The sequence below is a fragment of the Myotis myotis genome, unplaced genomic scaffold (genome assembly GCF_014108235.1).
Source record: "Myotis myotis isolate mMyoMyo1 unplaced genomic scaffold, mMyoMyo1.p scaffold_m19_p_3, whole genome shotgun sequence".
Lineage (NCBI taxonomy): Eukaryota > Metazoa > Chordata > Mammalia > Chiroptera > Vespertilionidae > Myotis > Myotis myotis.
The window spans coordinates 6,621,329-6,633,394 of record NW_023416335.1 but is presented as its reverse complement, the minus strand read 5'-3'; the positions used below and the strand labels follow the sequence as shown (position 1 = coordinate 6,633,394).

The window sequence follows — 12,066 nt, the reverse complement described above, 5'->3', positions numbered from 1 at the left end:
AAAATGATCTACCTCAATCTTTCACTGCTCATTAAATAAATATTTATAGAGGCTTCCAGCATGCAAGGTGAATCAATATCCGCTGAACACGAAAGAAAAGGCAAAACAAAAGCAAAAGCAACAAATGACTCTCCTAGGCCCTTCGACAATTTTCTGCTCACTTCCAGATATCCATTTGAACAAATAGCTGTTATTATGCTTCCTAGATTCAGCAAAAAGTACACACATTTCATCCCTAATTGGCCTATTCCAGTGGTCGGCAAACTGTGGCTCGAGAGCCAAACGCGGCTCTTTGGCCCTTTGAGTGTGGCTCTTCCACAAAATACCGACTTCTGCGCCTGGGCCACGAAGTTTCAATCGCACTGTACGTGCGCGCCCACATGTGGTATTTTGTGGAAGAGCCACACTCAAGGGGCCAAAGAGCCGCATGTGGCTCGTGAGCCACAGTTTGCCAACCACTGGCCTATTCCATTAAGAAAAAAGCAGAAATTATTTCTGACCCAGATGTGAGAAATTATTGCAAAAATAGCAATGAACCAATCCTACAATCTCAGTTATTGGCAACAAACAAGTAGACCACGGTTTCTACACAGTAACTGAGTTTCACCCCCTCCACAAACAGAGTTCTGAGAAGTAAAATAACTTGCTCAAAGTCAACTAGTGGCAGAGCCAAGTCTTCTGCCCGTCACACATTCTTTCTACTCAGCAGACGAAGGCAGAACAAGCCACATGAGTAAAGATGTGAAAAATGTCAAATAGCTCCCTCATCCAACGGATATCCAGATTGTTTAAATAAAACCTATTTGTATGAAAAAGATTTGTAAGAGGCTGTACTTCCAAATTTCTCTAGAAGGCAAAAACAGGACCAATGGGTAGAAATCACAAAGAGGTTATTTATTAACGTTTACCATACGGAGGAGCTGAATAAAAACAATAAGCTATTCAAGAGGCTGTCAGGTTAGACGGTGAACATTCCATCATAAGAAACTTTTAAACAAGCTAGATAGCCAACGACTAAGAATGACATAGAAAAAATTACTCCCTGAGCTGACGGGTGGGGTTACATGACCTCTAAAGGCCCTTGTCTGCACATCCCAATGCCAAGTAACAAGAGCATGAGGGCCACCAAAACATTGCTAGTTCATTTATGTGCAAGTCTTCCTGTCTAGCTCTTTTATTAAAGTTTTCGTGCTATAGAATTTTCAACTAACAGCATATAAAGCTGCAATCCAAAAGGTTTGGAAAATAAAAGCGTTTTTTCTTTTGTTAAAATTTAATTTCAAATTATAGCAGGAAATTAAGAGCAATTATAGGAGACTTAATATCTTTTTTTAATATGTATATTTTATTGGATTCAGAAAGGGAGGAGAGAGAGAGAGAGAGATAGAAACATCAATGATGAGAGAGAATCACTGACTGGCTGTCTCTTGCAAGCTCCCTACTGGGGATCCAGCCCATAACCCGGGCATGTGCCCTTGACCGGAATCAAACCTGGGACCCTTAGTCACAGGCTGACGCTCTATCCACTGAGCAAACCGGCTAGGGCTTACTTCTTTCTTTTTAGTAATTCAATCTATAAAAACTTAAGTTTTTAAAAGATAAATCCTAAGTTATATTGCTCACTTTAGTAGCAACAACAAAAAAATCCACATACAAACATGCAGACACACATATACGCCTTGTAATTTACTCAACTCTTAAAATGAATCTGCTTTTAAATTATACTTTCTAAAAGGAAATATATATAAAAGCCAAAGCGACTGAACGACCGAATGACCGAACCATGGTCGCTATGATATGCACTGACTACCAGGGGGCAGATGCTCAGCGCAGGAGCTGCCCCCTGGTGGTCAGTGTGCTCCCACAGCCAACCTTCTGCGGTCCCTCCCCCTGGCCGGCCCACCCTGATCAGCCCTGGGCCCTAATCGGGGCAGGAGACAGCCCCGATGGGCCCTGATCGCCAGCCAGGCCAAGGGACCCCACCTGTGCTCAAATTCATGTACTGGGTCTCTAGTAGATATATAAAGATAAAATGGTACAATGTTAGTTTAATCTAACTTCAGGGGGAAATTTTAAAATAAATGTTCTTAAGCATTTCATATAAACTGAACTTAAATTACTATTGCCTTAATAAATATCTCTGATATAATTTACAAGCATACCAAAGGACCCTCAATTTTATCAAGGCAAGTCCACTAAAAATAGCTAATAATATTCAGAATTTCAATTAAATATACTGGTCCCAGAGTTTAGAAATGTAAATTAAAATATTCTAGACATGCAAATTATAATCACTTCAGATTTTCTAAAAGTTTATAAAGCCATTTAGCAGCTTAGCCTTCTGGACACATTTTTAGGTTCTAATTCCTTCTTAATTTAAATGTCCAAAATTTTTAGTAGGCAATTTTGTTTTTAATTTGCCCATGTTGATTTTCAATTAAATTCCTATATAATAAAAAGCTAATATGCAAATTGACTGAACTGCAGAACGATCGGTCGCTATGACGGGCACTGACCACCAGTGGCAGATGCTCAATGAAGGAGCTGCCCCCTGGTGGTCAGTGTGCTCCCACAGGGGGAGCACCACTCAGCCTGAAGCTGGGCTCACGACCGGTGATCACTGCAGCAGTGGCGGGAGCCTCTCCCACCTCCGCAGCGGTGCTAAGCCGTCAGTCAGACATTCCCCGAAGGCTCCCTCTCAGTCAGACTGTGAGAGGGCGCAGACCGGGCTGAGGGATCCACCCCCCCCCCACCCTCCGAGTGCAGGAATTTCATGCACCGGGACTCTAGTTTTAAATAATTACTTTGTTGCCTTGGCCAGAAGGCTCAGTCCTGTATACCAGGAAGGCACCCGGTTTAATTCCTGATCAGAGAACATAGCTAGGTTTTGGGTGTAATCCCAGGTCAGGGTGCATACAAGATGCAACTGATAGATGTTTCTCTCTCACATTGATATTTCTCTCTCTCTCCTTTCCTCTGTCTCTCTAAAATCAATAAAAAACATATCTTCAAGTGAGGATTTAAAAAAATGTACTATTTTGTTTATTGTGTAGAAAAGCTTTGGAATATTGTTTGTTAATATATTGGCAAGGACCATGTAATTAATATACTTTATTACTAAAGTATACATTTTGAATTAATCTTGGTAAAACAGCAATTTGAAGCCTAATTTTACATTTGCTTTTTTGATTTGGGGGCTGAACTGTCACTGATACAGCAACCTAAGTGAGATAAGGGCACTCTCTTGGCCATACTGTCTTTTTTTATTTCTTATTTTCCTGTTTCCTTTTTTTCCTCCAATTTTATTTTGCATTGGTCTCGGGTATGAAGCTGAGTAGTTAGATAATCATGCACTTTACATAGTGTTCCCCTCGGTATTTCCAGTACCCTCACTGGCACCATATATAGTGAACGCAATATTCCGTTTTATGTATAGATCACATTTTGTTTATTCCTTCATTATCCATCACTGGACACATGGGTTGCTTCCCACTTTTGGCTATTGTGAATAATGCTGCTATAAACATGGTCTTTCTAAAATTATTTAAGATTTAGAAGTTTCTCTGCACTTAGGCATGACATGTTCATTTAGGATGGAATATTAATGAGCCTTAAAAGGAAAGATATACTGATACATGCTACAACACTGATGAATCCTGAGGACCTTATGCTAAGTAAATAAGCTAAATACAAAACGACAAATATTATATGATTCCATTTATGTGAGGAACTTAAAAGTCAAATTCATAAACAGAAAGCAGATTGCCAGGGGCTGGGAAAGGGGGAGTAGGAATTGTTTAATAGGTATAGAGTTTCAGTTTTGCAAGATGAAGAGTTCTAGAGACTTTATACAATGAAGATGTAATTAGTCATCAAATAAAAATTCATGAGGAAAAATATCTGAATGCTATACTTAGACAAGACTGATAGATAAGTTTGCTAGAGATAATTTTCCTTTTAGAATAAATATAATGAATTGCTCTATATGGTCATTATGTACTCTCATTAGATCCTTACCTTCTTTCAGAGCTTTATCCATATTATGAGAAATTACTACTCTTCTAGACTGAACTGACTCATGTGAATTTCCATACACAGGACTCTGAAATGTAAGAAGAAAAGACACAGATTAGTGAACGAATAAATCATATATAAAAATAAAACCAAAGGTATGAACATCTAAACAAGCAATAAGGTTCACTTATCAGATTATAAAGTTCTTTTGGGAAAGCAACTAAATGTTTTTGTTAGTTAAAAATTGTTTGAAATAAAGAATTAAGGAAGGATTTTTTTCTCTTTCAGAAATCAAAACAGTATGATGCAAATATAGAAATAAATCAACAGAATGGCAGAAAGTACAAAAACATGCAAAATGTTTGGAAACACATATACCAAACTATGTGGTTTTCTCTAGGCACCACAGGATTTTAACTTCTTATTCCATAAAGTCTATGTAACAGCAAGTTTTAAAAATGTTTCTTAAAATTTTTTAATTGTAAAAAGATACTGCTTGGCAAAATAAAGGGGTGGGGTGTGGGGGAGAGAATTACAGAATTAAAATCCCACTATCAGGCTAGTAAGAATACATTAAAGAGGAAAAAAATTTAATTGATCACATACCAAAATGATCAAAAACATGTATAATGTAATTGGGCCTACTTATTGGTTTTAGAGGATAAAAAGTTAACTAAGTAATGTTAACAAAAATGTGGGGGTTCTTTTTTTGGGGGGTGCTCCATAAATATTAGCCCTGGCACATCACTAAGGAGATCTAAATGGCTAATATTACTATCACCCTCATCCAACCAACAAGCCTGGGGCCGTCACTGTTCTCAGGCTGGGCATCCAAACACGGCCCCAAGCGCCTGGGCCACCAACCAGGAGGAGACCATTTATAGCTCCCGGCTGTTTCTCACTGTCCGCTGGGTCAAGTGCCAACAGTGCCATCTGTCTTTATGACCACTGTTATTGAAAACAAACAAAAAGCCATAGTTTTAAGATTCCTTAGTTGAAATACTTTTAAAAGCCTTTAGTGTACAATTACACTCATGAAAGAAAAGAATTCCTTTATGCTACAAATTAACATAATATTCAACGCTTTCCCAAGAAACATTTTTTTAAAACCATAAATAATCATAATCCTATAGACAAACACCATTTAATGCATAAAAGAAATACACTCTCAATTACTTAATACTATTTTCTAATCCCTGAGTAACTTGCTATAAAATTAAGTGGTCAGTACATTTTATTGTAATTTTTAAAAAGTTTATTTTGTGGAAAAAAAATTGAGAAACTGAGAAGAATTTTTAAATTCTAGTGCTTTTAGACATAATATTTTTAGAGCCCTACACTGACAAATAACTTTAATTACAACTTCTCAAGCCTTTGGCAAGTAGTCTGGTATAGTTTCCCAATTATAGGTATGTTCGTTTTAGTATACAGCACTAATTAGATCAGTGACGACGAACCTTTTGAGCTCGGCGTGTCAGCATTTTGAAAAACCCTAACTTAACTCTGGTGCCGTGTCACATATAGAAATTTTTTTATATTTGCAACCATAGTAAAACAAAGATTTATATTTTTGATATTTATTTTATATATTTAAATGCCATTTAACAAAGAAAAATCAACCAAAAAGATGAGTTCGTGTGTCACCTCTGACACACGTGTCAAAGGTTCGCCATCACTGAATTAGATGATAAAACCAAAGTCACATAACACGTATTTGAGAAGTTCCACAATTTGGGCTCTTAAAATGGAAACTGTCTCTAAGGGCTGGGAGAGAAGCAGCTCCCAGCTTCCTTCAAAACTTAAATTTTTTATTCTTACTTTTTACTTTTTTGTTTGTTTGTTTGTTTGTTTTGGTCTCCCTAGTCAGGGCTCTACTACTTCTTGCCATATGACTGCTTCATACTTAGATAAAACATATAAACGTGTTGTCACTGCTCTCCGCATCTGAGTGAGAATTACTCTCTACCCATCCCCAGGGGTCCCAGCCCTTATTAGAAAGAACAAGATTCTTCATCTCCATCCAGCCCACAGCCTGATGGAGTCTGTACGTACGGAGAACAGGAAGACAACAGAAAGCATCATGGACCACAAATAACTGCGGGACTATGCACGGAAATTCCTTCTTTAAGGATTTAGTGTTTATGGAGGCAGAATGTCCTCATGTCTAAATTCCTACACAAGTGTTAGTCGCTACATACAGTACTTCACTTCTTTCAGATCACTACATGCAATTTACTAATCCTTATCCCAAGGAGGGGAAAGAAAACAAGGAAGGAGAGAAAAGAAAGGAAGGAAAGAAAAAAAGGGGAGGAAGGAACAGAGAGAGGAAGGAAGGTAAGGGGGGGGGGGGGGGGGAGAAAATGCAAAATGTGAATCAATTCCTACGGTCCAGAGGACAGTGAGCAAAAACTGCCTTCATTTTCCTTCTATTTATAGATTTGAAAAAAGAAACTCCGCACGCAGAGACTTCCTCAAGAGACCTATTCTTTAAGGCAAATGGGAACTTTCTCCTCTACACAAACAGCCTCATTCCTCAGGCACAGCCTACCTCTCCGCCTGACCCTCTTTCCTAAAATGCTGGTTTTAGGAAAGACGGAAGAAAAGTGTGTGTGCCTTTCCCACTGCCACAACGAATAGGGACAGAACGCTTCAATACCCTAATTCTAAATTAGGGCTCCCAGAGTCATCGACCAGCTCGTTTTCAGTTTTATGTATCCAGACCCCACTATTCATTCACAGGAGGTTTTGGAAATCAGTGCCCCTTGTCAGGTAAAAAATATGCCTTATTCTTCATGTAATTAAAATAAATGAAATCTGTCTTAATGTTAAGATTTAAACCTAGCTTAAAACCTAGCTTGTCAAGATCATTTTTAATCACTCAGTGAGTTCTCTGAAGAAAGAAAATGAGAGGTCTCAACATGTGAATGCTCATTTCAGAAATGCTGAACCAAACCCTAGAGCTTGTCTCTAATATACATATGGAACTAGATCCCCAGCATCAACGAGTCCATGCCATTTCAAAGCCCTTTCCTGAGAATATATCAGCATTCTGTTTACTCCTGAACATCAGCCTTTAGGCTATAGCCATAATACACGCGTGTCTGTGCAAAGCTAAGGCAACTGGCGTGTATTACAGCTACAGAGCGTCTCCTGAGGAAACCACACCCAGAGAATCCATACCCAGAGACTTGGGTACTCTGACACCATTAGCAACAACCAGGAACAATCTGGAATCTGGCCAAGACATATTCCACATTGTCCACTGTTTATAAATATGACATTGCTTACTGTGCTGCTTCCTGTGGGAGCACAGATGGGCTAGAACAGCCAGTGCATGACTTGTAATTCCGTTCGTGTCCATTACTGGAAACTCAAATAAAAAAGTGCCTCTCTCCCTCATATATACTTATACACTTAATTTTTAAAATACGTTTGTTTTAAAAAGAAAACCTCTTTACAGATGTGAAGGAGTGATAGGTATAATTCCTTGTAAAACTAGTGAAATAGTCATTTATCCTAGGAAAACAAACCCCCAATCACCAACACTAACCACATGGAGCTGTCACATGGCGGAGTCTTTGCAAATATTCTCAGCATCTGACCATCTACTGGGATCTCATGACAAACATTCTCATCCTTAAATTATGCTCTCAAAATCATGGCTCCTTTCAAACCAATCATATTCTGCCTCGGCCTCATAAAATAACTTACTTAAAACCAAAGCAATGAAGGAATCACACCTATTCTCCTTAGGAAGAAACAGAAGGACTAAGAAACATGAAAAACCATCTCATTTAACTAGGGTGGTGACATAGCAACAAAAGTCATGCCCAACATGGAAGGTGAGTAGCCACGTCACAGAGCTGAGAGCGGCAGGCAGAGTGGCCAGCACACCGCTCCCAAGTCCAACCACACCTTTTCCGAATGGTAGATCCCTGACCCAGCCACTTCCTCTCTAGCGTAAGTGGGCCGACACCTCTGAGGATTAAATAAAATAACTCAGGGGTCCAGAGAAGAAAAAAGGTAACAGGAGCCTGGTAAGGAATATAAATGAGTTAAGGGGTTACTACTGCTGTGCAGCTAGGTGTTCCAATTCTTTTCCAAAGAATGGAAATCAAGAATTTTAAGTGAGCCCTAGCTGGTTTGGCTCAGTGGATAGAGCAGTGATGGCGAACCTATGACACGCGTGTCAGAGGTGACACGCAAACTCATTTTTTTGGTTGATTTTTCTTTGTTAAATGGCATTTACATATATAAGATAAATATCAAAAATATAAGTCTTTGTTTTACTATGGTTGCAAATATCAAAAAATTTCTATTATGTGACACGGGACCAGAGTTAAGTTAGGGTTTTTCAAAATGCTGACACGCCGAGCTCAAAAGGTTTGCCATCACTGGGATAGAGTGTCAGACTGCAGACGGAGGAGTCCTGGGTTGATTCTGGTCAAGGGCATGTGCCCGGATTGCAGGCTCAATCCCCAGTGTGGGGCATGCAGGAGGCAGCCAATCAATGATTCTCTCTCCTCATTGATGTTTCTATCTCTCTCTCCCTCTCCCTTCCTCTCTGAAATAAATAATATATATATATTTTTAAAAAGAATTTTAGGTGATATCTCAAAGTAATTCATTATCAATCCAAACACTGCTTACACTGTTTGGGCCAAACCACAAGCCATATTCAAATTGTGGGCATCTAGTCTATAATTGCTCACTCCCAAAAGCACTCGGCCGCATGCCTGGCACATACTGCCATATGTAGCTATTACCCCTAATAAAATCCAAAATGTTACTAGCTTTCAACAAATTGATGCTAATCGGTTGGTTGGGAGGTAGGCTGGTCAGATGGCTGATTGGTTTCCGAAGGGAAAGGAATGGTGGAAGTGGAAGCAAGACAGGATTGAAAAGTTAAGCAACCAGAGTAGGACACAACAAAATAAAACATCTCTTCCTTGAAATATTTTTGCTTTGAGGCTATACTTTACAGAGGGAAAGTGTACATATCCTGAAGCTGTTCTACCGTGCATGTGCCTTTATACTTTCTATTGCTGGTGAAGTATTTAAACAAAACCTGGCTGGATCAGAAGCCATTTCCTGGATTGTGCTTTATAATGTTTAATCATGAACTAAAAGTGATTGCTTTCCTTATCGATAAATGAAAATTGTCAAACACACATACTGACCAGTTACCATTGCGGGAAATTGTAATGATAGGAAGTAGAGCTACTTGTGTCTTTTTCCCCCTTTCAATCAAGTATAATTTCTATTTTAGATATAAGAAAAGGAAGCTATTCTTTAAAATTAAAACCTACAAATGCTCTCATATTGTTTATTCTAGGTTCCAAACATGCTTTAATTTCTTTTTCAAATGCTATTTCCAATTATATAAAGAACAGAGACCCATTCTATACTAGAAATATAAAGAATTAAATGGAATCTCCAATGGCCAATGTTGTAATCAATTGTACTTTTAATGAAGCCTCTATAAAACTCCAAAAGGACGGGGTTCAGAGAGCTGCCGGAGAGTGGCATGTTGGAGGGCATGGAACTCCACATACCTTCCCCATACCTTGCCCTATTCATATCTTCCATCTGGCTGTTCTGAGTTATATTTTTTTATACTAAACCAATAATCTAGTGCCGTAGTCGGCACACTGCGGCTCGCGAGCCACATGCGGCTCTTTGGCCCCTTAAGTGTGGCTCTTCCTAAGCCTTAGGAGTACCCTAATTAAGTCAGTAACAATGTACCTACCTATACAGTTTAAGTTTAAAAAATTTGGCTCTCAAAAGAAATTTCAATCGTTGTACTGTTGATATTTGGCTCTGTTGATTAATGAGTTTGCTGACCACTGATCTAGTGAGAAAAAATAATGAATCTATAATGCCATCATCCAGAGATAATCACTATTGTTATTTTGGTGTATTTTCTCCTACTTGATGACTCCAACACTTATTATGTAACTTGGGCAACTTACTTTACCTCCATTTCCTCATCTACAAAATAAAGATAGCAATAGTACCTACCTCTTAGGGTTGTGAGCATTGAGTTAGTACATATGATGAGTTAATAGACATAATGCCTAGCAACACATTAATAATTATAAATTACTAGAGGCCTGATGCACGAAATTCGTGCAAGAATAGGCCTTTTTCCACCCTGCTGCCGGCATCAGCTTCCCTCTGGCACCCAGGACCTGGGCTTCCCTCCAGCCACCAATACCTGGGACCCAGGCTTCACCTGCAGCCCTGGTTTTTGTCCAGAAGGTCATCCATTCTAATTAGCATATTACACTTTTATTATTATATTATTGATACTTTTTCATTTTCATGCCTTTTTTAAAAAAAAATTAGGACCATAATATGAAGCACAAACTATGCAAAGATGACCTGGAAAAGATCCCTTTTTAGTCTCTTCAACTAGCCCTAAACTACGAACCTTGAAAGCCCAACACTGCAGAGTAGGCATTTCCAGATAAGGAAATGAGTAATGGACACAAGAGGCAGGGGCAGGTCTGGGCCTTCTCTACCCTGAGAAATACTTAGGTGAAATCAAGCCAGTGTGGCCTCCAGAAATATAAATCCCTACCATGAGTTTACCTAACGTGAACCTGGGAAGAGATGAATGTTAAATTAGATTATCAGTAACTTCTGTAGCTTATTACACCATTTATCAAAGAATTGTGTTCAGGCTAAAGGCCAACTCTGCCTACATGCATCACATGTAGGAATCAAGGTTCTGTTCATATTTCTATAAGATGATTATCAGTCAGGATAGATCTTGAGACTGGATCCTATGAAAGGGTATAAAATCAATTACATCTTTTCTCTCAACAAATATGAAATTCAAACGTGCTTTATGAGGGAATAAATGGTGATTAAAAAGTAAAATAAAAATTTTAAAGATGTGCTTTATGCTGGGGCACAATCCTCCTGTTATCACTATGTCAAAAGCATATGATATCACATTATAGTGGCAAGAGCACTCAATTAAGACCCCCCAAAACAGTCTGTAGTTGATTCTTTGTCATTTTCTTGCTGAGTTATAATGAACATGTCCACCTCTCTGAAATCCATTTCAATTTAAACAATGTCTACCCTATTTATATTAAAAGGTTAGTATGCAATTCCAGAAGAATAATGCATGTAAAAATACTTTAAATATTATAAAGCAGTTTACAAATATAGGCTGTTCTTATGGTTCCAAAAGTCATAATTTAAATTTTTTACAATGTTAACTTCCTCCTCAAAGAATGATTATAGTTATATTACATGTGATTAGTACTATGACCTTTCACATTTTACTGTCTCAAGCAGAGTCCTTTAGTAATGTTTCTTGGTTACTAATCTGCTTTCTAAAAGAAAAATGAATATTAACGCAAAGGCAAAATTTCTATTAACTGATCAATAGAGGTGGATTTGAGGTAGGTTAATATACTGGACTGCTTTTCCATTCAGTTGGAAGAATTAGATTCATGGGGAAAAATGTGTTTTATTTCTAATGTCAAGGACTCAATGTGAAGATCCTTAGAAAACACACTCCACTTGATTACAAGAGAAATTTAAATATACTAGTATTTCAAATCAGACACAGATTTGGAAACTGAAATTATAACATACACTTGAAAGTACACAGGCAGACAGCAGTTTGCCTAAATTGGCAAGTACAGAACAGATACTAGGGCTGGAAGAGAAGAATGAAGAAAAGCAAACTGGCTTAGGAAAGGCAATTGAAAACTGGCATTAGCTTTTTGTATTTCTGAAAGGTTTGTGTAATAAAAATTTTCTAACCATTTATCACTTTGATTGTAGTTTTGAGTTCATAAGGGAAAGCATAAGTTCCCATAATATGAATCATATTTCCATCAATTCATACAATCATCTAACATTGCCTGGGGACTCTGTGTGTCTGCCACTTAGTTGAGTACGAGAGAGACAATGGTGAATAAAATACACTCTCTATGCTTAAAAGGCTTAATCTATTCTTGATGGAAGCTCATATTTGAGTAATTGATGAGCCATAACACTGTAGGAAGCTGTACTTAGGAATTCTAATAT

General features: G+C 38.1%; 1 protein-coding gene across 4 annotated transcripts in view; it reads right to left on the bottom strand.

Annotated features, from left to right (window-relative positions):
- Positions 1-12,066, bottom strand: part of SNX25 (sorting nexin 25) — a 93,239-nt gene that overhangs the window by 65,721 nt on the left and 15,452 nt on the right. For all 4 annotated transcript variants that reach the window (XR_004966100.1, XM_036299882.1, XM_036299883.1 and 1 more), the window contains exon 2: positions 4,018-4,102. Coding sequence is in view for 3 of the 4 variants with exons in the window: in XM_036299882.1 (XP_036155775.1) it covers positions 4,018-4,102 (85 nt within the window). In the remaining variant the exon portion in view is untranslated. The remainder of the gene's footprint in view (positions 1-4,017; positions 4,103-12,066) is intronic.